We start from the raw sequence: 25,907 nt of genomic DNA on the forward strand, positions 1-25,907 counted from the left end.
GCACACAGCAGAACAAGAGAGAGAAGGGAGGGGAAAGGGGGCAGGCCAAACCTTCATTTATGATCGGGCGATACCAGGTTATTGACTAGGGTGCTACTGCTTAATGAATACATTCCTATCTGATTAAAATGCTGCCATTGCCCATGCTGCCTGTAGGTGGTGCAGGAACAAAGATGGAGGATGGCTTTATGTCTGCAGAAGGTACACGAGCAACAGTCTATTTTGTGATGTACGCAAAAGAAATTCCATTGTAAGATGGAAACTAAGGTTAATAAGAAATAACAAAATGGAGTAAAATGTAGTTGAAAGTGCTCTTACATTTTAAATATCTTATTTGCAATAGCTTCATGATGGCCAAATGTAGCTATTGTGAAGGGCACTCCTTTGGTTTTGTTTTCAATTATAACGGGCTTATTATTTCTAACACTGTAATAAAGGGGAAAGTTATTTCAATACTGTTGTGATGATGAGTTTGTTCCTTGTGCTTTAGGTTTCTCATCTATAAAATGAATGGAAAATATACACTGTATACCTCACTGGCTCAACATAATCTATCTGATCCTTTTTTAATCAATTGTGGAAAGGTTAGTATTATTAGGAGCAGTGGCAATGACACTAAATAAAGATGGGAACAACATGCCTATGTGATAAATACAGTTACACGAACTTAGGTGTTTAGTGCGTTTATATTTTCAAAAAGTTGCCTTAATTTTAATGGACCAAATATTATAAAAATATAAAATTTTCACCTGGAAATAATATTAGGTAGACCTTATTTATTCAAGCTACCAATAAAACGTAATTCCTCTTTTAGAGATTTAATAAAATTAAAATATTTTAAAAGGCTTTTCTACTTCGAAATGGTTTATCTAATTAATAAAAAAGTACACAAAGTTTTGCTTAAGTTCAATTAAAACAAAGTTGTTTTTACTTAGACTGTCCATAGATATAGCTCAAAATTTGCAGACCTATCTCCAGAAAAGATTTAATTGTTAATAATTAATTAACAATAACTGTTACTAAAATTAGTGAAATAAATAAAAAGACTACCCTAACTACTCTAACAATTGCATTAGCATCATAGACTCCAGAACACTAAGATCTCCAGTGTTATAGGGTCTTGCTATGTCAATATCTCTAATAATGTGGAGATAAAAAAGTGAGTAGTATGAAACATGAGACTGGCTGCATTAAACAATTCCCTAAAATCTATTGTTAAGTGGATCTCAAGAGCCTCCATTGCCATGGAGGAAGTAATTTTGATCACAGATCTTTAGAGAACTTAAATATTTACTTTTCATATGGAAAAATTGAAAGATAAAGGCTAAAAATACTTTTAAATAGTGAAAAGTTAGGTATTTAATTCCATGTGTGTAGTTTTAGTATCATTGTGAATGATCTAAATATGGCTGCTTAAATAATATTACAACTCTACTAAAAAAGAATAAAAAATGTATTATTTATTCATTTGGCCATGTTTTGTGGCTTTTGGGATCTTAATTCCCTGACCAGGGGTCAAACTCCTGCCCCATGTAGTGGGAGCATGGAGTCCTAACCACTGGATCATCAGGGAATTCCCCAAGAATAAAAAACTTAAAAATGGATTTATAGCTAGCATTTAGTTAGTGAGTACAGTGATATTTAGTTAGTGACTATAGTGTGCTAGGCATTGTGCTAGATATATTTTCCTCATCATTTCATTTCAGGTTTGCAATAATGCTAAAATGAGGTGATAGGACCCCATTTTGTGGTTTGGTAAACAACTGAGAAATTAAGTAACTTGACTAATGTCGTAGAGCTATTAGCAGGTAAAAGACTTGAATTCAGTAAACTTCAATAAACATTTATTACGTGTCCCCTATATGCTAGGCACTTTATGAGATGCTGGGGATAAAAAAGACTAATGGACACAATTCCTAACCTCAAGAAGGTCACAGTCAGGCAATAAACAGGTAATTTCTATACTGTATGGTCTCTCTAAATGAAGGGTACCATAGTTCCTCCACTTCATAAAGTTCACATCAGTAATCAATCTTTGACTAACAATCATTTTGCTTATTATTTATTTTAAATTGTGGACTCTTAATTTGTTTTCAATTTTAGAACCCAGGGAAAAGCATATTTTAGACATGTGGCTTTGGAAAAATCAATTCACCTTTCTGACTCTTTTTTCATCATTTTGATATGGGACTTAACAATCTCCTGACTTCCATAATTCATAGGGCTGCTGTGAGAATCAAATTGGTTCAAACAAGTACAACTGCTTTGAAATATGCAAAGCACAATAGGAATCAACGTGAAGTTTTAATGGCATGAAGTAATTTAAAAAGTCTTAGATTTTTAAAATGCAGAATTCCAGTGGGTTGTGAATATAATAAATCATTTATAATTTGATTAAATGCATGTATTTAAAATAAGGTAACAATCTGACACCATGTATAAAATGCATTCCTAGATAATAAAAATGACCACTGTATGAAATAAATTAGGTACGACCCATGGACAAGAGAATTAAAGTCTAGCAGTGGAGAAAAAGATCTTTTGCTTTCAAACATGATTTCTGATTGGTTTTCTTGTAGCCTTGTCTCTTCATTTTTTTCCTTTTTTTTTTTAATGAAGTGTGTGTGTGTGTGTGTGTGTGTGTGTGTGTGTGTGTGTGTGTAGTCTATTTGGTATGCCAGCACTACTGAGAATGAGAAATCTGTGGATTTTAATGTTAGTAGATCCTACTGGAAGCATTTTGAAGAGTGAATGTGGGAATTTAGATTCCAAGTGAATTAACAAAAAAAAACATAGTATCAACAGAAGTGTTACTTATTTAATGGCTCTCCAAGGTCTCAGAGGAGAAGGCAATGGCACCCCACTCCAGTACTCTTGCCTGGAAAATCCCATGGACAGAGGAGCCTGGTAGGCTGCAGTCCATGGAGTCGCTATGAGTTGGACACGACTGAGCGACTTCACTTTCACTTTCCCTTTCATGCATTGGAGAAGGAAATGGCAACCCACTCCAGTGTTCTTGCCTGGAGAATCCCAGGGATAGAGGAGCCTGGTGGGCTGCCGTCTATGCGGTCACACAGAGTCGGACACAACTGAGGTGGCTTAGCTGCAGTAGCAGCAAGGTCTCAGAAAGAATGTGCAAGTTCCCTGTCAGGGTAAGGAAGGTCTGCAACAAACTACCTTTCCATCCTCTAGTGGGTTCATTTCTTTGCAAGCACACCAGGACAGTTACTGTTCTCCCATATGTTTTGTGCCTTAAACTTGGCATAGGGGGATCTCTTTCACTGAAATGCTTTTCTTTGCCTTCCTTATCTACCAGATAAACTTCTACTTCAGGCTGTGTGTTATGTCTATGATGATATACTTCCCCAGCCCTGGCAGCTAAGCATCAGCTCAGTTTTTTCTTACACAGAGGGCATTGCTCTGAAGTTGCTTATTTACAAGTCTCTCTACACAATACTCTGGATTTCCTATTTAAATTCAATGTCTAGGACAGTATCTAGCACATAACAGCCACTCAAATTTAAATGAGTGCTTCAAAGTTTAACAACTGTATAAGGATGTTTAAAAAAATCTATTTAGCGCCATGAACCATAGGCTTTCCTTGAAGAGAATATTTACACAGGAATGGCAGAGTAATATAGTTAGGATCCAGGTGGATATCAGGATGTACTGGATTCCATGTGGGAAAATACCCTTGGGACAATCTGGGGTGGAAGATAGCCAATAAATAATTAAGCACTAAAAACACTAAAAAAAATTAGAGTGGTCAATATTTAAAGATTGCTACAATTATCCTTTTGATTAATTAATTAAAAGGAAACCTTTTCACTCAACTTCACATAAACTTCATGAGGTCACTATAAATGTATAGGCAAGAACCTCAGTGCAACAAATTACCAAATACAGGTGGAAATGGAAGAAGCTTAACTTGTATTAATGTTTTATATAACATTTTAGAAAATCAAACAATTCCTGAGGAATCAGATCAGCTTCCAAATTTTAACTTGCTTATGAAGTCAAGGATCCCTGCAAAATGATTAAAAATATAATGCAGTATCTTCGACTATATTCCAAGAAGATGTTTGAAAGAAGAAAAATTGCACTTTCAAGCTCACCATGAATTTGTAATGAGGATAAATGGTACTGAGGAGAAACAAATCAAAAATCCAAGGATGGAATGAAATTTCAAAAATTCATAGAAGTTTTTGGTTTTGAACTTCATTTCATATAGTAAAATAAAACACATAGGACTAAAAAATACACAGAGAGGACAACACTCAGCACATCACAAAATCGAAACACATCTGAAGAATTTTTTTTTTTTTTTTTAACAAGGGGGAAGTCTAGACTTTTGTATTGAATGGGCCAAAAAGTTCGTTCAGGTTTTTCTGTAAGATGTTATGGAAAAACCAGGTAGGACTTTTTGCCAACCCAATAGAAATGAGGGAAATTTAATAAGGTGGGGTAAGGATACATGGCAAACTTACATGACAATGACAGTATAGAAAAAGGAATATCAACAATTAGTCTGATATCCTTATACAGCTGTCCTTCTGTATTTGTGGATACAGGGGTATGACCATGCTATGCCATTTTATATAAGGGACTTGAGCTTCTGTGGACAGGAAGAGGGTCCTGGAACCAATCCCTCATGGATATCGAGGGACAGCTGTATACAAACCTTAAAGGAGCATGTATTTCCTAATGGTATCTCAATCCAGATGGGGTATATCATGTGTAATCATAAAAAGCTTAAAGGTGGTATTAAAACTTTAACAATGGATTCAAAAATTGGCAATAGATGGGTGGCTTTGAAGGGAGACATTAGGGGGCCAATAATTCTAACCTAAGCCAATGTGCTGGACACAAAATAAGTCCCCCAAAGACTACTAGAGACAGGAAGGAAAGGGAATTGGCTTATGGAATTGGCAAATTAAAGAGAGAAAGAATGCCTGCATTTTAGCCTTGATCCTGCCACATTGCTGTGTGACCCTGGACAAGCCAACCTCGCTCTAATTATAAAACAGGGAAAACACCATGGGAAAGTCACAGGTATGAAAAAGTTCGTGTATTTAAGTTGCACATTTTCCATAGTGATATAATTTATGATCATTTCATCATCAGGAACAGATTTAGCTTAATAAAGACAATTGGTTAGGATGGAGATTTAGATCTATCAGATTATTTTCTCAGTCTTGAGCTTATACTGCATAAGCCTCAAGCTCCGAAGCAATGAGATCACTAACGGATTTAGATTTTTCAGTCTTTTCTGTATTTTCCAAGAGGGATGACCTAGGTTCTTTCTCCTATAAGGGTACATACTTTTCTTAACAGTTGCAGAATCTTAAAAGAATGGCCACATAACAAAATTTTTAAAAATATGCCAAAGAGAGTCAGTATAGGTGTTCTCAATCTGGGAAATAGTATAGTAATCATTAGAGCCAATGAGTTGTCATTGCACAGTCTCCTAAGAGGTCTCTTGATGAAGGCAGTAGTGTGTATTGAGAAAGCACAACTTAACCTCTGAAGCCGCGTTGACACACAAAATACTGTTCAAAAAAATCTCATCCCTTCTTTATCACCATCATATGTCATGTCTTTTAGAGACTTCCTTGCAATATCAATGCCACCTTTGTTATTATGCTAGCCTGAAGAGTAAATACTTGCTACTATTTCTAGTGTTCTTTAAATTTGATCTCAAGAATGAAAGTTCATTTTATGTGAGAAAGTTTTTAATAGGTGATATTTTCAAAGGCATAGAGAAAAACTCTATAGACCTCTTAATACTTGGAAGTGAACTGGCAGAGTCCTAGGGCTAAAAGGAGACTCGACCATTCACCACCCACCTTGGATCAGCATTGATTTTCCCATGCACCACGTGGTGCAGCCATAAAGCCACAGTATGTCCAAAACAGAAATGCCACAGGGAAACTATTGCACACATTCACTCATTTACACAATAGCTGCAAACACTGGGTCCACCAGAACTTCTTTTAAATGAAAGAACAGAACCAAACAAATCCAAGACCATCATTTAAATGCTTGTTGCCCCTTCATGTCTACTGTGTTAATAACTACACATCCTCATAGGAAGAAAAAAAAAAAGAAAGCTTGATACATAAGTTTTAAAAGTAAAAGGATGCATAAAGATGAAAAGTAAATAATCTACTTGCTAAAATGGTCTAGAAAAGGAAAAATGCATAAAAACTGTCACTATCAAGACTGTACATCAAGCTAACAACAAATAAAGGAGCAAATAAAGAAAAGGCAGTTGATTTTTAATAATTACCACGCTCATGAGTGATGACTGAGGAAGGGAGAATATACATGGACAGTAGTTGAAAGGGAAGGAAATGGGGAAAAAGAAAAGAAGTTGAGACATTGTTTTTGTTCTGTTTGTAAGGAAATAAAATATAAACGTGTTAATCAATTTGGGCAATAACTTTTGTGTGCATCTTTAAGAAGAATAAATTAACCAAGCCAATCTAATATTGAGAGACAGAACTAATTCTCACATCATGATGTCTGCTCTTATCAAGTTATTTCTGAATTGGGACTCACAAGTGTTATTACAATCCATATCTGGTTGATAAAAGTCTAGGAGGCCAGGAAAATAAACCTGTGTGGTCACTATTTCTTTGTGGGGGCTGATGTAAAGAGTGACACAGAACGATGAATGGAATTAAGTTCAGAGCCTCCGGTACATTAGATAAAACTGCAGGGGAAAATAAAATTGATTTCTAATTCCAAAACAGGGAAGTCAGACTTTAGATAGAGAACTGACTCATTTTTAGACACTTTACAGCTGGAAAAACCCTAGGACTTCTGTGAGACCTTAAAGGCAATGTAGTTAATGGGACATGGGCTTTGTAGTGGCTTTGAATTCTCCAGACAGGTCCATTAGGCCAGGAGTTGTAACTGGTGACACAAATGTTAGTAATGAAGAGATTTAGCCTGATGTTCCTTTTCAGAATATCTAAGTAAGTTCAGAATTCTGCTGATGATTTTTCTTGAAGGTAGCTAACCCAATTAAATAACCAATAATAATCAAGTATTAACTTGATGTCTGAACTTCTACATTCAAACGCCAAGCAGAAAATAAAATTACACAGGTGATATAGAAGCAGCAGTATTAGAATATGTATAAATAAATGATCATCTTTAAAATACAGGAAGAAAAATGCAACTAAATTCTTTTTCCTATTGTGAGAACAAAAATACACAGAGATAATTAGAAAGATTTGTTAATTCTAAAATATTTCAGAAAGGCAAGCAGACTACCAATGGCAGAGGGGAGAAAATTTATTTTTTTGCAATAAGTGTAGTTTTTTAGAAGACCCAATGTTCTAAAACTAATACACTGATAAGATGACAGCTCCAAATCAGACAAAACAAACAAAAACAGATAAACACAGGGGCCTTATTCAAACTAAAATAATTTAAAAATCAAACACAAAAGAATAAAAACAAATCAAAACCAAAAATAGAGAAGATACTTTTTTCTTAATAGATACCAAAATGAATGTACAGCAACAATTATTTCTGCTTTAAATGCGCATTGTGCTAAATTTTCTAGTTTATACATCTATTTAAAGAGAGAAAAACTCTATTATGTGAGTTATTTTTATGCACATGTACATTAAATGATCAAAGTTATTTAAACACAAAAATTAGTCTTTAATTTATTTTCTTAAACAATTTGTACTTGCAAAGACATATGGATTTATCAAATAGAAGGATAACTGAGCTAAAAGGGAAGAGTAGTAAGAATACTGATGGACTGAAGGCTCTGAAAGCATTACTATCCTAAGGAGATAGAATCTGGAAAACTGACAGTTTGCTAAAATGGCCAAAGGAAGTCAAACATTTTCTAATTTGGTTCATTCATGCACTTTGTAATTTTAGATATAATTCTCTGATAAGGGTTCTTTATCTACTACCCAGCTAGGGGAAAGGTCACAGACAGTGGGTCTGGAATAAAAAGGAGTCAATTACCAACATGGAAGGTTAGGTTTGCGGTCTTGGATGTGACCTATGTGGGGGCCTAACTATGAACTTTTAAATGAGTCACATAAGCATGGTGTCCATTTAGATAACCTCACATCTCTCTGTACTGGAAAGGTAATTTCAGGGAAGAAGTGGGGACAAGTGATCTTTTTAATTTAAGTGATCAGTACCTGATCCTTCCTCAGTCACCATCCCAAGTCCTTCAGCTTTGTTTTGTCGCTCAAATGCATTTAGGTCGAGGACACTGCAATAACAGGGAGAAAAATATTCAGAGGACTAACAGAACCTTTCCTTTCTTCAGAAGGGCAAGTGTATATCATGAAGTGTGAACCGAATGTTATTATGCATTGAAAACATACTGTGACTCAATGTCTACCAATAGTGTTTTTTTCATAGCAGACTACCGCTCCAGGGACCACACTGAAATGATCCATGTGAAAGTCAAGTATATAGCATTACTGAGTTTCAACTTGGGAGAACATTACAGAGTCCGCTGGCATACTGAAATATAATTATAATAATCATGTTTTTCCAGTTGGAATAGCTTATCACATTAAGTATGTGTCAGGTTCTTTAGTCAAATGCTATCTGAATGATTTTAAATACTGTAAAAACTAGAAAATGAACATAAATTAGTTGGTTAAGGATCATTGTAGGGAAGATGAGACATGATCTCAAAGCTCGTAGATAAAATGAAATGGAATTTTCTTTTCTGGTTTTCAAAAATCATATAGTATTCATTTTCAAATATGGAGAACATATATTAATTCTTCAAGGTCCCTATTTAAGCACAAGGAAGACTATTTTAAGACATTATTAACATGGAACAAGTTAGTAATGAAGCCATTACTAACATCTAACAGCAAGATAGAATATAAGACACTTGCAAATTTTTGCCTCACCTGAAACTGTGTTTAACCATTAAAAAATCTTCTGGGAACACAACATTCTAAAACAACTATATACTCCAAAAAAAATTAATTAAATTAAAAAAAACTGCTTCAGTAAAAAAATTTTCTGTGTATCAGTACTGTCAGTAATGGAAAAAGAGTACTTTTAAAGATACAACCACTGAGTGGAACTAAAGCAAGGAAAGCAGGTACTTACCTGCATGACTGCATCAGGCCAGCCAGGCTCTGAAAGAAGCCCACATCCTTTTTCTCCTTGAGGTAGTCAAGCATTTTCTGGAGTAAACAGATAAACCACATGGTCACTGAACAAAAATCTCATCTTTCGTTAAATTAGAAACAACAAAACATTATTTCTATGCTAAAATAAAGATAAAAAATATCAGGGCATACAAACATGACCATGACACAGTGACACGCATGTCACATCAAGAGCCTTGCACATTTCTGCGCATGTGCAGCAGGACACACCCTTGGCTTGGAACAAGGGAGCTGCTTTACAAAACACCACGAGCAGCATACATGACTCTTCAAGTTACTCTAAGTATTTGGAGATTCAGATACTTAGTTCAAGTTTACTGGGAAGAAGGCCCACCTGAATACTATTCACAGATTTCACTACAAAAGTGAGCTCCAATGGAAGTTTGATGCATGATGCAGGGCACTCAAAGCTGGTGCTCTGGGACAACCCAGAGGGATGGGGTGGGGAGGGAGGTGGGAGGAGGGTTCAGGATGGGGAACATGTGTACACCCATGGCGGATTCATGTCGATGTATGGCAAAAACCACCACAATACTGTGAAGTAATTAGCTTCCAATTAAAATAGATTATTATTTTTTTTTAAAAAGTGAGCTCCTTAAAAAGCAGTCATCCAAGAGCTCTGACTACCATATGCTGCTACAGACAGAAATTCAGTTTCCATTAACATGGTCTCTAAACCCAAGGAATGGTGGGAATCATTTGACTATTAATTTTTCTCCTTTGTTCTCAGAATGATGTCCAGATTCTGTAGTCAACATAGTGGTTAAACATAAGTGTAAAAAATACTAATGCAATGTATAGCTGTGAGTATGTTGTTACATGCCATAGGGAAACAGCTACTTCGAATGTGAATAGGATGTGCTGGAGGTTTCAAATAAGAAGTACATTCAAGATGATAAGAGAAACACTAAGAAAATAAAGATACTGCTCTTCTATGAATCTTAAATAGCTGGGAACAATTCCTATTATCAGTGCTATTTAGACAGGGCTCAGCTAAGCAGGCAAAATGGTGGTAAGTAATCTTTTTCCAGAAATTAGAGTTAAAGGTAATATAAAACTAAATATGTGAAGGCTGCATACACACACACAGAGTGTAGTGTGTGTGTGTTTGCACACATATGGATACACCTACACAAGTGTAGATACGTACAAATACAGACACATAACAACATAGCTGTTTTGGGGTGTGTGTGTGTGTGTATGTGTGTGTGATAACTTACTTGTATAATAAAACATGAAGCAGTTATTAATCATTGATCTTTTAAAACAAAATGAACATGGCTTACGTGGCAAAGGAAGATATATCTGAAGGTTTAGCGAGAAAAAGAAAAGATCTGTATATACAGTGAGTATATTTATTAAATGATTTCTCAAGGTTCCTTTTGACTCCAAGGATTCTGGATTTTATATATATATATATATATATATATATATATAAAATTAAGATCTTTTGAAGTAATACATAAGCTAAGGGAAACTATTATTTGACCAGTATTGTGGGGAGATTAGGTAGGTTTTCTTTATTTTTCCTTACATTTTAAAAAAGTCATATAGTCTTTTACTATGGAAATCAAAAACAAAAATCTGTAAATTGGATAGGGAAAAAATTCACTTTTATTTTTATTAAATTCTAACTGAAATTTAGCATTCCTTTCAACAAGTAATCTAAACAACAAACACAATTAGGATTAATAATGGCTACGGTTTTGTCACCAATAAAGATTTTGGATATTTTCCTATCACATTACAGCTGTTATAGCTACTTAAAAGTATTTAATCTTTTCTTCTCAATAATTATTAGACTAAGCACTAGGTCTTTTATTTAATGAATTCATAAGGAAATACACAACTTTATTAAAAACCTGTTATATAACATTTTGATAACCACATTTCAATATACTTTATTTCTTTTGTCAACCTGTGTAATTTTACTTTGTGCACTTATAAACACTACATCAAGAAGAGGCCAGAGATTTCAATCCAATTATAACATGTAATGATTATATTTACAGTAAAAAAGCACACAATTTGAGAACAAGGTAAAGATGAATTTTTCAGTTCTTCTACTACTAGTTTGGCCAAAAGTATTGTTCATATTTTCCTATAAGACATTACAGAAAAACCCAAATGAACTTTTTGGCCAACTGAATACTTCATCTAGTTCAAAACTGAGCCAATGCAAAAGAGGCCTTCAAAATTATCTGTTTTTCTTATCTTAGACTCAAAGGTCTTCTAGGAGCATATTCATGGCTTTGTCCCACTTCAGTGATTCCCACCTTAGTGATTCTGAGGTTCACAACAGCTTGAAGTCAAACATTTTAAGGTTCTCACCAGCCTTCCTTTCCTTCAATGAGAGAAGCCCTTTACCTGCCTCACTAAAACTTAGCCAAGAAAGAATAGTTATTAGTTCCCTGTTCATCAACTGTTCTTTCTCATATAGAAGCCAAGATATAAAAATAAGAGATCTTAGTTTTAGAATAACACAATCTTAAGTTTATATTATACTTCACTCTTTTTCATTGAGCATAAAATTTTTTCTGTGCTCAGAGCCACACTGTCAGCTGTGTCCCCAGAGTCATGCAGTACACGCTTGTCAGTCTGTTCCTGATTGATTTTTTTTTTTTAAGTCACTCAAATATATATATATATATATATATATATATATATATATATATATTTAGTGAAGTAAACTTGATTTACAGTGTTGCATTAATTTTTGCTGTATAGCAAAGAGACTCAGTTATACACACATATACCTTTGTTTTATATTCTTTTCCATTATGGTTTATTGCAGGATAGTGAATACAGTTCCCTGTGCTATACAGTAGGATGTTGTTGTTTATCCACTCTGTATATAATAGTTTGCATCTTCTAATCCCAACATCTAATCCCTCCTCTACTCTCCTCCGCTTGGTAACCACGAGTCTGTTCTCTACATCTGTGAGTCTGTTTTCAATTTGTAGATAGGTTCAATTGTGGAATATTTTAGATTTCACATATAAGTGAAATATGGTGTTTGTCTTTCTCTTTCTGAGGTACTTCACTTCTTAAGAAAACCTCCAGTTGTATCCATGCTGATGTGAGTGTCATGGCATTATTTCATTCTTTTTAATGGCTGAGTAGTATTCCATTCTGTATATGTACCACTTCTTATTTATCCACTCATATGTCAATGGGCATTTAAGTTGTTTCCATGTTTTAGCTATTGTAAATTGTGCTGCTATGAACATAGTAATACATGTTTCTTTTTCAATTATAGTTTTTTCTGAATATATGTCCAGGAGTAGGATTGCTAGATCATATCTTAATCCTATTTCTGTTCTCTGAAGAACCTCCATACTGTTTGCCATAGTGGCTGTAACAATTTACAATACCACCAACAGTGTAGGAGGGTTCCTTTCTCTCCACATACTCTGTAGCGTTTATTATTTATAATAAGTCACTCAGAAACTCTTATTCTAACAAACTTACAGATCTTTGCACTCAGTTGTATAGAAAAATTGCATTATCAAATCCCCAGTCCTGATAACATCTAACTTTCAAACTGAATATAGTTATAAAACTTGGTTGGAAAGTGATTTTATCTTATCTTAGGAAAGAGAAAGATTTATAACTAGAAAAAATTCTGAACAGTGAATCCTATTTACATGTTAACCCAGGAGCCAGCTTCATACTAACTATTAACAAAATCTCAAGAGTCAATTTATAGGAGGTATAACACTATAAAACATGTTTCCAAACTAGGCTGCCTAGGTAAGGATATTTATATTTCACTATTAAAATAAACCAGCTGCTTTATGCTGACTTAGTCACATGAAATGCAGCATTGCAAATGACAATACCATATGACATGACTTCAGACTTCTAAAGAGAAATATTATCTATTGTCGTACCTAGAAGCTGTGTTTATTGTGCTTACTAGAAGATATCTGGATACTAGGACAAGACTATAAAACAAAGACATATTTTACATAGAAAGTGAAAAAAAATGTACAACTAATTGTTCTTTTAGGATGACTGAAATAGTTCAACAAGATGACTATATGGTCCATCTATTTGAAAAGCACATTATGTGAAAGGCTTAATGACATACCTGCTGTACTGTAGAGTTCCCGCCATTTAAGATAGCAATTCCAAGTTTCAAAGTAGCAGCCACCATGGGTCCAGTTTCACCTTAAAAATACAAAATGTAGTGTTCTTTGCATCTCTTCACTTGCTACATTAACCAATTATATCTCAAAATGTGCACTTTTAAAGTCGTTATTAGCTTCCTACAAATGTGTGTCATGGTGAAGGAGGACAGACTGACTTATATACCAAAAAAAAATTAAAATGCATATTTTACCATCAATGTTTTTACTAAATTCTGTGTAATATGTACACAAATTGAAATTACATGAGAACACAGAAAAAAAAACAGGCAGAAACAAATGATTTTGAAATACTGATACCTAAATTATTAAAATTTAAAACTAATCATGTGTAATAACATAATATTTAAATGAACATAAGCCACTTAAAATTTTCTCCCTCCTCCCTCAAGTATGTTTGAACAACTTTTCTGATTTCCATTTATCACTTTTATCTTAATGTGTTTGTAGTATTGCTTTATTAAGATGACTAGTCATAATTTTAAGTTATTCAAGCAATAATGAAAAAATTTTAAATCTAACTGGGTGTCTACAATTTAGCATATTATGCTTCATTTTTATGTAATTCACCTCCACTTATCTTAGAAATGAAACAATTCTTATATTTGGAGAGGAGTGTTTAATATCCACTATTACTTTTCCATTCCATTCAAATTACAGTAAAAAGTTTTCATAAAGAAGATGTTACTAATGGAAAAAAAGCAGCATGAATTGGCTGGCTATTGAACAATGCAATAGCACTTGAATTGCTAAAAATGACTCACTTTAAAAATCTAAACATTTAGATCAAGGATCCTGAGCGCCACATCCAGCTTGGCACCTATTTTTTTAAATAAAGTTTTACTGAAACAAGGTCACACTGTTTATGTATTGTCTCTAGATGGCAGACACTATGGCAGAGTTGAAGAGATGCCCCTGAGACCCCAAAGGCTAGAAAAACTAAAAATATTTACTACCTGGCCTCTCACAGAAAATGTTTGCCCACCCCTGATTTACCTGATCAGTTTGTTAGCATTGTGTCCCAATATAATTTCCCAAACTTAATGAACAGAAACAAAATATATCTTTTAGTAAGACTCTGATTGAAAATAATTAACATTGAATTTGGCAAAAGAGAGTTGGCCTTTATGAAGTCACCTGACTTCATCATAAACATGAAATTCAGGGACTAAATAAATCAGTATCATACAAATAAGGGAGCTCCTAGGGAGTAAAGAGGAAATGTGAAGAATCAACCCTTCCAAGGTAGGGTAATGAGCCTCACCTTTGCTGGCACTGATGGTCTGCAGCACCATCTCAGCAGCACCACGGTCATGGAGCCTGGCTTGTTGGTATAGAAGCTTTTGCTTTTCCATTTCTTTTTCCTGAACACAAATCCCAACCATTTATGTTGCAACTATCATTAAGCAGAGTAGCTTTCTATAAACCATATTTTCATCATCTCTTCATGTATGGGCTCTATGACAACATTATGGACCATTTCAACACCAACAATGTTATTCAACAAATGTTAACATAGTCAGCTCTTGGTTTTTCCCTTTATATTTCTTGTGATAGACTTTTGGTACTTGTTTATCAGGATGAATTTTCTTAATTTTGATGACTGGATTAGCTCAAAGCCTGTATCATACTTTTGAAGTACTATACTTCATCATCGAAACTTGCACTTTCTGAATGATACATTTGTGCATCAGTTTGTCATGTTTTTAATCATCTCCCAAGTCATGGCCATAACTTGATACTGCTCAGCAAATGGCTTGAGTTGCAAGTTATCACTGAGTGACAGAAAAACATCAACTGAGGACGTGTTGGAGTTTAAGCAAAATTGAAAGCTGATATGGATAAAAAGGTAGGCTTCAACTAAGTAGTGGACTTATGATAAAAGATCTCCCCAGTCCCCCCCCAAAGAATAAAAGAAGCAATGTGCCTTTATATTTTGTATTCTCAGGTGGTAACAAACAATACTGCATGGTACTGCTAGAGCAATGGCTGGAGATTGTTCTTTTCCACTTAAACTACCACTGAAAACATACAGAAGGAAATCAAAATAAAATATAAAGGCACAGCAAGTTCAAGACTGGTAGGATCATTCACTTCAGCTATTCAGTTCGCTGGAGAATTGAGACGGAACCAAGCAGTATAAGTTGCAGAATGAAAGTTGCATAGAGCCCTATGACAGCGCGTCCATCAAATGGCGTGGTAGAGAAGCTTAGTCAATGGGACATGAAACAGTCAATTAGTATCATGTCCATAAACACAACGGCCAAAACATATATGACCTAAGAGCAGGAAGAGCTGCAGCAGAAGTAGCCAGAGTGACAGCTTTGCTGCCATAAACTTTCCATCCAAAGTACGGAAAATAGACACTGGAAGATGGAAGAGGTTTAAAAAATGAAGGCTTGCTAGTTACAGAATATGAAAGAAAGTAAACTAAAAGGAGGGGGGGAAGAAATGGGCTCAAACAAATGAAAAAAAAAACCTTTAAATCAAAAGCAACCAACACAGACATTTATGCTGTTACCAGAGAGTTCTCGCCGAGGCTGGCAAATTTGTCTCTTAAATCTTTGATAATATCGTGCTGCGAAAACAAAATTGATCAGGGTTTTTTTCACACTATATAAGAGCTCCTGTGATTAAATTTTATTTTTTCTTAAATTATGTGATAGGCCTAAATGGAAGCAGAGAAAAGAAAAAAAAAAAAAAAAGGCAGCTTTGCTTTATATGTAGCCATGCTAACATCTAAAAGGTTTGCCTTCATGTTTAAACCTCTTCCTGTGAAGTCAAAAACAAAACGAAAACAAAACCACACAGACACACAAAACCATACTGTCATTACAACACAGTTTGAGAAAAACTGAAAGAAGACCCTTTTGTCTGCTCTTCAGGTATTTTATAAAATTAGTGAGCAACATTTGATTCTTCCTTTTAGACCCAACAATCTTTGACTTTCCTCCTATTGCCAGAGCTATTTATGGAACTTTTACTTCCCAGGTTAACCAACTCCCTTTGTGAAAGACTTTGCCAGTAAAACAATGATGAGAAATTATTGGCTTAAGGAACTGCACTATAATTTTTATCAACCAAAGAAGCAAGGGAGCTAGAAAGAGTGATTCTTCTATTGACTCAGTAGAACATACAAAGATAGTCATCAAGACATCCAAAGAAGATGGAAGATGCCAGCATGCTGTATATTCTTGAGGAAAAACAGTAACAAAAAACAATGGCCATTGGTGCTCTAAAAGTACGTAGACCAACTCAAAGATCTGCCAGGGCCACTTGCACAATAGATTCTAAAGTAACAACATCCTCTTTGGTAACTGAAATCACTCATGATGGATAGACCTTACGAGCACCAAGAAAGACAAGATATCAAATTGCCTTCTTTACAAACTTAACTCCCTGAGCAAAGATTACTCATTTTTCTCACATAATATGTAAATTCCAAAAATAACACTTTGGAGGAGATGATGAGACTCATTTGCAAAAAAAAAAAAATGTTGAGCAAAAAAGATATGCTGATCTAGAAGCAGGAAAACTATTTCATAAAGAGGGATCAACCACTCTTTTGAATTTCTTCTGTTAGGTTGAATTGGAAGCTCTCTCTTCAGAATATCTTTAATATTATTTATTTTTGTCCTTTGTTGTCCTTTGAGGACTGCTTCTGGATTTCCCTGGTGGCTCAGACAGTAAAGCGTCTGTCTACAATGTGGGAGACCCAGGTTCAATCCCTGGGTCGGGAAGATCTCCTGGAGAAGGAAATGGCAAGCCACTCCGGTATTCTTGCCTGGAAAATCCCATGGACAGAGAAGCCTGGTAGGCTACAGTTCATGGGATCGCAAGAGTCGGACACGACTGAGCAACTTCACCTTCACCTTCTGGGTATATAAAGCTCCAGGAGTTGGTGATGGACAGGGAAGCCTGGAGTGCTGCAGTCCATGGGGTTGCAAAGAGTTGGACATGACTAAGCAACTGAACTGAACTCTAGATGTATAATTTAATCTCCTCATTAGAAATTTGATCACGACATAAATAAAACTTTGAAAGGGAAACTAGAAATTTGCCATGCAAGAAAAGAATGGACTATGTGGAAAAGGCCTTTCATTTTATATCTACTGCAGATTAGCTTTTCTAAGCATATTAGAGACAGATCTTTTAAAAGTATCTTACTTTGGGAAAACAGCAAGTATTTACTATAGCATTTCCCCAAGTAAGATACCTTTAAAAGATCTATCTCCAAGGAACCCAACTTTTTAAAAGTATTTAAAAAGTATTAAAAGTATTAAATCTAAAAGTATTTAAAGTATTTAAAAATATTAAATTAAAAAAAAGTATTTAAAAGTCCCTCTCCACTCCAAATTCCATTTGAACTGCCTAAGGGTGTTATACATGTACTATACCTTCAACCTGCAGTTTCAGTCTTTAAATTATTCCAAGGTCACAAAGGAAGGTTGAGGGAAAAAAAATAAACAGGAACAGCTCCACAATTTGAATTTTCCCTTAGGCAAAAAGTTCTGATCACCAAAAGCAACCAAGCATTATCAGCTGTTTTCTAAATAAGATTGTTATGAGTCTTTCAAGGTCAAGGGTGATCATATATCAGACCTAACAGTCATTGAATGGAAGTATTCAACATCAGGATTTGCTTCTAGTATAACTGAAGTCTGTAATAAAATTGCTAATAATCCTCCACTTTGTCTACGAGTGGCTCAAGTCTTTAGCATTTGATGGGGGGGGGAGGGAGGAAGGAAGGAGAAAAACATGAAGAAAAAAAAGCCATTCGAATCTTCAGAAATTTGCCTTATATGAGAAAAAATATTGCTTCTTGATGGAGAAAACAGTTTATCCCCACAATAGAGATGAAAATATGATGACAGTAAAGAAATTCACACTGTTTCTGAAGGACCCGCCTAATTTCATGGACATTTGGGACATCACAGGTTGAGGGCAACAATTCTGTAGCCTATGCATGCTACTGGCTTGCATTTTGTTGCATTTTCAAGTCTTCAGCAACTGGTGAAAAGGTTTTCATATGTTTTCCTCTTAAACTGAATGTGGAAGCTGATTATAAGTGAAGAGAAATTTCCAGGAGATGAACCCTCTCTAAAAAAGTCATAATGTAGTAATGTTACAAGTCAATATTAAATCATCCTGTTTGGCATCTTAAATGTAGTCATAATCTACAAGGTGATGTTGAGACTTAATATTTCAAGAAGAAAAGATCAAAATACAGAAGATTTAATTAAATAACTATGAGGTAGTACTAATAGCTTAGTTTACCACATAAACAGGCCAACTCAGACTAACGGAAAAACAAAAGTGATAGATAACAGTCACATTTCCAGAGATTCACCCAATTCTGTTCTGTATTCCAGCTTCAAAAACTATAGATTAGCCATACTCATATATGGATGACTCCCAGTGCTAGGGAAACACTTATAAGATTATAATTTTACTGAACAATGGATGGTTCTCCAAATTTTTAAATTTTAACTTTTTAAAAAACTAAATGTACATGGAGGTTTCTAGAAGTAAAGCTTCATCAGGAAAAGGATCACTGCTTTTTTGTTTATATTAAACATGACACCAGTACATATACACTGTATACCCAGTAGCTCCCTGCACATAAAAGATGTTCAAGAATGTATAAATGAATGATGGAACTGAATAATGTGATATCATTTAGTATGCAAAATTAATCTGAAACTTTACAACATTATCTTTCATCTGAAGAGCTACTAAGTTAGTAACATGTAAAAAGTTTAGTTTTCTTTTAGTACATGGTCTATGAAGTTGAATTATACACACATGAAAAAAGAATAATTCTCAAATTGTAGTTTTTAATTCATTTAGCAGCTTAATTTTTTCCCTGTACCTTTCATTACTACACATCCTCTTTGTTGCTGAACTATAGAATGGTACAATAATCTTCCAGAGTTATTCTCAATAGGATGGTCACAGTTTCTAATCTCTTTAATTAAAAAAAGTGTCTTTACCCAAAATAAACTTTGTTTAAATGCCAAAAATTTACTAATATATGATCAGAGACAACAAAATCACTAAACCAGAAAAATTTCGTTCAGATAATGTGTTGGAGGCTCTGAAAGTCAGACTTTATATTTTACTTCTCTTCCTGTATCAGATACACTTGCATTTGTTAGAATATCATTTTCCCTAGACTCGGCATATTTAGAACTAATTAATACTACCGTGAACTTCCAGACGTTCAAGCTGGTTTTAGAAAAGACAGAGGAACCAGAGATCAAACTGCCAACATCTGCTGGATCATCGAAAAAGCAAGAGAGTTCCAGAAAAACATATATTTTTGCTTTACTGACATGTCAAAACCTTTGACTATGTGAATCACAGTAAACTGTGGAAAGTTCTGTTAGGTAGTTAGAATAGGAAACGGGAGTCCAGAATGGCGGTGGCTAAAGACAAGGAAGGGAAAAGCGCGAAAATAGAACAAAGGAAGGTCCGAGGACCAGAGTGAGAACTTCCGGTAGAACAACACTCTTGGCTAAGCCCAATTTACATAGGGCAGGCTCCGGGGCGGGGGGTGGGGGGGTGGGAGGAAAAAAAACATATAAAAAGCTGAGCCAAAGCACTCTCTCTCCCTTTTTTCTCTCTCCCGTGCTCTGGGGCATTCGTCTCTTCGTGTCTTTGGGTCGACGGTAGACAGGCCCTCATGCTTCGAGGATGAATTTTCCTGCTATTATCTAAATAAAAGAGCTGTAACACTGAGCTGTAACACTGATTCGTCTGAGAGCTATAACGGTCTGTCCAAGACCCGAGAGCTGTGACCCTCCGAGGGCTCTAATGTCCGTCACTCCAAATCTTTGTTGTGACGTGACAAGAACCGAGGAGCATACACTCGCATGACAATTCTGAAGCAGATGGGAATACCAGACCACCTGACCTGCCTCTTGAGAAACCTGTATGCAGGTCAGGAAACAAAAGTTAGAACTGGACATGGAACAACAGACTGGTTCCAAATAGGAAAAGGAGTACGTCAAGGTTGTATATTGCCACCCTGCTAATTTAACTTATATGCAGAGTACAACATGAGAAATGCCGGGCTGGATGAAGCACAAGCTGGAATCAAGATGGCTGGGAGAAATATCAATAACCTCAGATATGCAGATGACACCACCCTTATGGCAGAAAGTGAAGAAGAACTAAAGAGCCTCTTGATCAAAGTGAAAGAGGAGAGGGAAAACGTTGGCTTAAAGCTCAACATTCAGAAAACAAAGATCATGGCATCTGGTCCCATCACTTCATGGCAAATAGATGGGGAAACAGTGGAAACAGTGGCAGACTTTATCTTTTTGGGCTCCAAAATCACTGCAGATGGTGACTGAAGCCATGAAATAAAAAGACGCTTACTCCTTGGAAGAAAAGTTATGACCATCCTGGACAGCATATTAAAAACAGACATTACTTTGCTGACAAAGGTCCATCTAGTCAAGGCTATGGTTTTTCCAGTAGTCATATATGCATGTGAGAGTTGGACTCTAAAGAAAGCTGAGTGCTGAAGAATTGATGCTTTTGAACTGTGGTGTTGGAGAAGACTCTTGAGAGTCCCTTGGACTGCAAGGAGATCCAACCAGTCCATCCTAAAGGAAATCAGTCCTGAATGTTCATTGGAAGGACTGATGTTGAAGCTGAAACTCCAATATTTTGGCCACCTGATGTGAAGAGCTGATTCATTTGAAAAGACCCTGATGCTGGGAAAGATTGAAGGCGAGAGGAGAGGGGGGCGACAGAGGATGAGATGGTTGGATGGCATCACCGACTCAATGGACATGAGTTTGAGTAAACTCTGGGAGTTAGTTATGGACAGGGAGGCCTGGTGTGCTGCAGTCCTTGCATCACTAAGAGTTGGACATGACTGAGAGATTGAACTGAACTGAATACTATGCTGGGCTCAGTTGGTAAGGAATCCACCTGCAATGCCGAAGACCTCGGTTGGATTCCTGGGTTGGGAAGATCTGGCTGGAGAAGGGATAGGCTACCCACTCCAGTATTCTTGGGCTTCCCTGGTGGCTCAGCTGGTAAAGAATCTGCCTACAATGCAGGAGGCCTGTGTTCCATCCTTGGGTTAGGAAGATACCCTGGAGAAGGGAAAGGCTACCCACTCCAGTATTCTGGCCTGGAGAATTCCATGGACTGTCTAGTCCTTTGGGTCACAAAGAGTTGGACATGACTGAGTGCCTTTCACTACTATGCTAAAGCAATAAGCCCAGATGAGTTAAAATGATTTTCTAATTCAAGATCCTATTGACAAAATTTATACGATGCCACAAAAACCTTCAGTAACCAAGTACAAAATGAAAGGAAGGAATGAGTAACTCTAAAATCAGAGGTTATCAAATTAGCAATGTTACACTGATTTATCATTAGAGGGCAGGTAGTTTGTCCTCAGTACAATGTTGACTTAAAACAGCCTTCGTCTACCTATTTGTTTGTTTAAGCCTTAAAAGCACTGGATACTGCCTTGAATACAGAGAATAAGTGCCTATGCAGTCTACTAAGATAGCTTGACAAAGGAGAAAATAAGGACAATGAGGTGATTTATGACCTCCCATAAATGCGGACAGCTGACTCATTGGAAAAGACCCTGAGGCTGGGAAAGACTGAAGGCAGAAGGAGAAGAGGGTGACAGAGGACGAGATAGTTGGATGGCATCACTGATTCAATGGACATGAACTTGGGCAAATTTGGGGAGATGGTGAGGGATAGGGGAGCTTAGCGTGCTGCAGTCCATGGGGTCACAAAGAGTTGGACACAACTTGGCAACTGAACGACAACATGACCTCCAATCACAGGAAGGAATGGTTAGATGAGAAGGTGCCAGAAAGTTGGAATAATTAGAGAGAAGAAGCAGTTAGAAGAAATTGTATCACAGAATGGTCACAGCAACTCATTATTTGGATTTTGAGCTCTCCCGATTCTAGTAGTTCAAGTATTAATATTTACAATTCTAAGTTTTCATAAATGGTTATTAATCCCATCCCAGACTAACTTTAGCTGCACTTTAAGTACTTGACACAGTCTCAAATTCCCTGCCAGGTGTTCCCTGTTTAGCCGAGAGAAGGATTTTTCTTGAGACTGTCTTGGGGATTCACATACCTTCCATTCTTCAAGACACCTGGTGCTTATTCTACATTAAACTATCCCATGATGGCACCTATACACCTGGACTTTATTGTATTAATTCTCAAGTAATTACATTTACTGAATTACCAAGGACCTTTTTCATTATATCACACATTTTTATTCTCACAAAGATCCTCAGGAAGAAAAATGCTTCAGGTATTCTTTATTTTCTGAAACAAGAAGATTGTCTCTGTATTTTATTGATGTAGCAAATTTTTACATTTATATGGTTTTATGTTGACTCCTAGAAACCTTGGAATCAGTAGTACTAACAACCTGCAGCTAATTAGCAACACTGTGGCATGAATTTCTGGATTACTCAAATTCTTGGAAGACCCTGAAATGCTTTCCATCTCCCAATACATTTTTTTTCCTTTATCTAACTGTATTATATATAATTGTGTGGTATTTTAAATAACGAGTAAGGAAGTGATAGAGATACATATACATGTACAGAAGCTAGACATTTTCTATAAATCATTTTTATTGTGACATCCCTACACTAAAAAAAAAAAAATGAAGTTTTTCTTTTTCATTCCTTCAGAAAAGATCAGAAGAAAAATAATGAAAATTTGCATGCTTCTAATCGGTATTTATGCACCTAGAAATCTAGAAGAGTTTTGAAATTGTCCTGAAAAATGAAAAGAACTTCTGCAAAACCAGCAAATCAGACAGTTTTAAAGGTGGATATTATCCCCGAGAAAATAGCTCAAAGCTTTCAGTCCAAAGATGAAAATGCTGAGGTACAGGGCAATTAAATACGACCTGCTGAAGGTCATCTGGTTAGCACCCCGATGAGAACCCAGATCTCCTACCTTGTGAGGTTCTGTGCTCACTATGCTGAAAAATTTCCTCTGTGGGCTTCTCTGACTCGATTTTAGTAAAGAAGGGAAATTGATTAAATATAATGATAATAGCAAATACTTAGAGCTTGTTATGTGATATGCAATGTTCTGAGTGGAATATATATATATACACACATATATATGTATATAAATAAATTTAATCCTCATCACAATCCTATGAAGTAGAGACCTTAATTAGCCCCATTTTATAGATAGGCAAATTGAGACTTAAGATTACACATCCATATGGTAGAGCTGGGATTCAAACACAGGTGGTCCATTCAAAGTGTCTATGCTCTTAATGATTCTGCTGTATCTCATTTCCTGTACATAATGTGGTCAAGCATAAGCTTCAACTGAGATTACTATTATTTTATTTTATTTGATATTAGAGCACAGTTGATTAACGATGTTGTGTCAGTTTCAGTTATACATTATCTATTCTTTTTAAAATTCTTTTTTTCATTTAGGTTATTACAGAATATTGAGCAGAGTTCCCTATGCTGTAGGTAGGTCCTTGTTGGTTATCTATACTAAATATAGCAGTGTACACATGTCAGTCTCAGCTGGGATTATTTTTAAAAACAATAGCACGTGAAGTCAAATTATTGTGCATATCAAATGCACAATTAGATGCACAATTAGATGTTTAAATATGTGTAGTCTACATATCATATGCTATTTAGGCCTACACATTTGTATATATAAATTACCGTATACAATTCAGAGGACTGTGCTCTTGGGGAACTTTCCTTGTATCAGGACGAGTACTCCAGCCTACCCTAAACCCCCTTCTCTCTAAGTCTTAGCAACTTGTCTTGCTTCTGAAGTACAGTGGCCCTAGACACAGTTTGTACCAGGTATTCGGTTATGAAAGCTAACTCTTAGCACCATGACCACTGTCTAAGGAGAGCACATACTGATGGAAATGGAGAGACAGCGGTCCCTGGGCACTTTAAGAAGCTAAACCCAAGCTGGTTCTGGTTTCCTCAGGGGTCTGCCTTTTGGAAGAGCTGATTAATATCAGCAGATATATGAACAAATTAACACCCTGTGATCAGAAGTGCCCCTTTTCCCCCAGGAAGTACCATTCCATGATGTATATGGCTTCTTCAGGGCCATCTAACACAACCAAGCAACTAGCTATACTGCTGGTTTGCTGTGGTTAGCTAGTCAGCTCAAGAATGCATTACTGTGTTCTCTCTGCCTCCCTGTATCAGTTCTCTCTTTCCTCACTCTTACTTCCCTAAGACTGTAACAACTCCAATGAAGTGCTAGCAAATAACCTCTTTGCTCTGTTTTCTACAGAACCTGAGCTAAGATGGGAGGGTATTACTTGAGATCAACAATTTCAGTATATAAAAATGGAGTTGACAAATTGCAACAATAAACATGAGTATCAGAGAACTCTGGCCATGAAAATTCCTTCCCCCTTTTCCTTCAATCATTCAACAGTATGACAGCAACCCAACACTCTGGAGTCCATACGTTGATACCACAGAGCTTCTGAGGAAGAAGCTAAGGAAGTATAAATTTTCTTAATAAAAGCGATAATTATTTCCATGTTTTATAGCCATAGGTGTATCTCAATTTTTTAAATATTTAATGGTTCTCTTTGGTTAAGATTCATGAAGTTATTATAATTTAATAATGCTCTTATAAACAGAAGTAAATAAGCCCCTTCAGAGATCAAATTATGGGTAGCTACTGGAAAGGGAACATCTTATAGTCAATCCATTACCAAAAAACTGAATTCTATTCAAAATTAGAATCACTGGAGGGGCCAAATAAAAGTGTTTTTTATCATGGTGTTTAGCTATATAACATCGGTCCTTAAGACATTTTAGACCTAAATTGATTCCTCCACATGTAGTAATACATTCTTTGGAATGTGAGCTGGGTATTGCTCTGAGTATTGGGCGGGTATGATGTCACTTTAGTTACGTCTGAAGCCCATCTGGGAGAAAACACAGATTAATCTAAATTTTTATTACAGAATATCAACTCTGCCACAGCCATATTTGGCACTGAACTCACAAGGAATTCTCCTTAATCAACAGTACAGAATAACAGGACCTCAGGGACTCACCAGAGAATTCATCTGTGAAGTAGAAACTGGGCATTTGCCAAAGGATGATGCAACTTGCCTAATATTGTACTTGAGAAAGATGGTCTAGAAGGCGAGTTAATGGTCCATTCCTCTAGATTACTTAAGCTTTACTGTCATTAATTTAGGTTTTTCCATAAGCAATAAATCTATATTATAGCACTTAACATTCCACAGAAATGCTTTCATTGAATTATCACTGAACGCTGCACCCTCAGATTTGAAAGACTAGTAATAGGAGAAGCAACCATTGGAGCAATGTTTCTGTATGTTTTGCAAAACCTTAATTTTAAAATGTGGTTTGCTCTGGTACAAAAGTTTCTTGTTGTTCTAGGTGAGAAAAATCCATCATGCTCAGAAAAGTTACTTGACTTGAAACATTATAATTTATTTCTTATTATTATGTGTTTTGCTTATAAAAAATTCAAAGGCCAGAAAAGCACTCGACTGTAGTAAATCACAGTCTGGGTCA

General features: G+C 35.8%; 1 protein-coding gene across 1 annotated transcript in view; it reads right to left on the reverse strand.

The window, feature by feature from the left end:
• RYR2 (ryanodine receptor 2) overlaps positions 1 to 25,907 on the reverse strand; it is an 849,571-nt gene that overhangs the window by 80,120 nt on the left and 743,544 nt on the right. Inside the window, exons 81-84 of the mRNA XM_081569302.1 lie at positions 14,592 to 14,691; positions 13,270 to 13,349; positions 9,115 to 9,191; positions 8,178 to 8,251 (exon numbers count right to left, since the gene is read on the reverse strand). Of these exons, the coding sequence (XP_081425428.1) occupies positions 8,178 to 8,251; positions 9,115 to 9,191; positions 13,270 to 13,349; positions 14,592 to 14,691 (331 nt within the window). The remainder of the gene's footprint in view (positions 1 to 8,177; positions 8,252 to 9,114; positions 9,192 to 13,269; positions 13,350 to 14,591; positions 14,692 to 25,907) is intronic.

Source organism: Giraffa tippelskirchi, chromosome 2, assembly GCF_054371585.1.
Source record: "Giraffa tippelskirchi isolate mGirTip1 chromosome 2, T2T-mGirTip1v1.2.pri, whole genome shotgun sequence".
Taxonomy (NCBI): domain Eukaryota; kingdom Metazoa; phylum Chordata; class Mammalia; order Artiodactyla; family Giraffidae; genus Giraffa; species Giraffa tippelskirchi.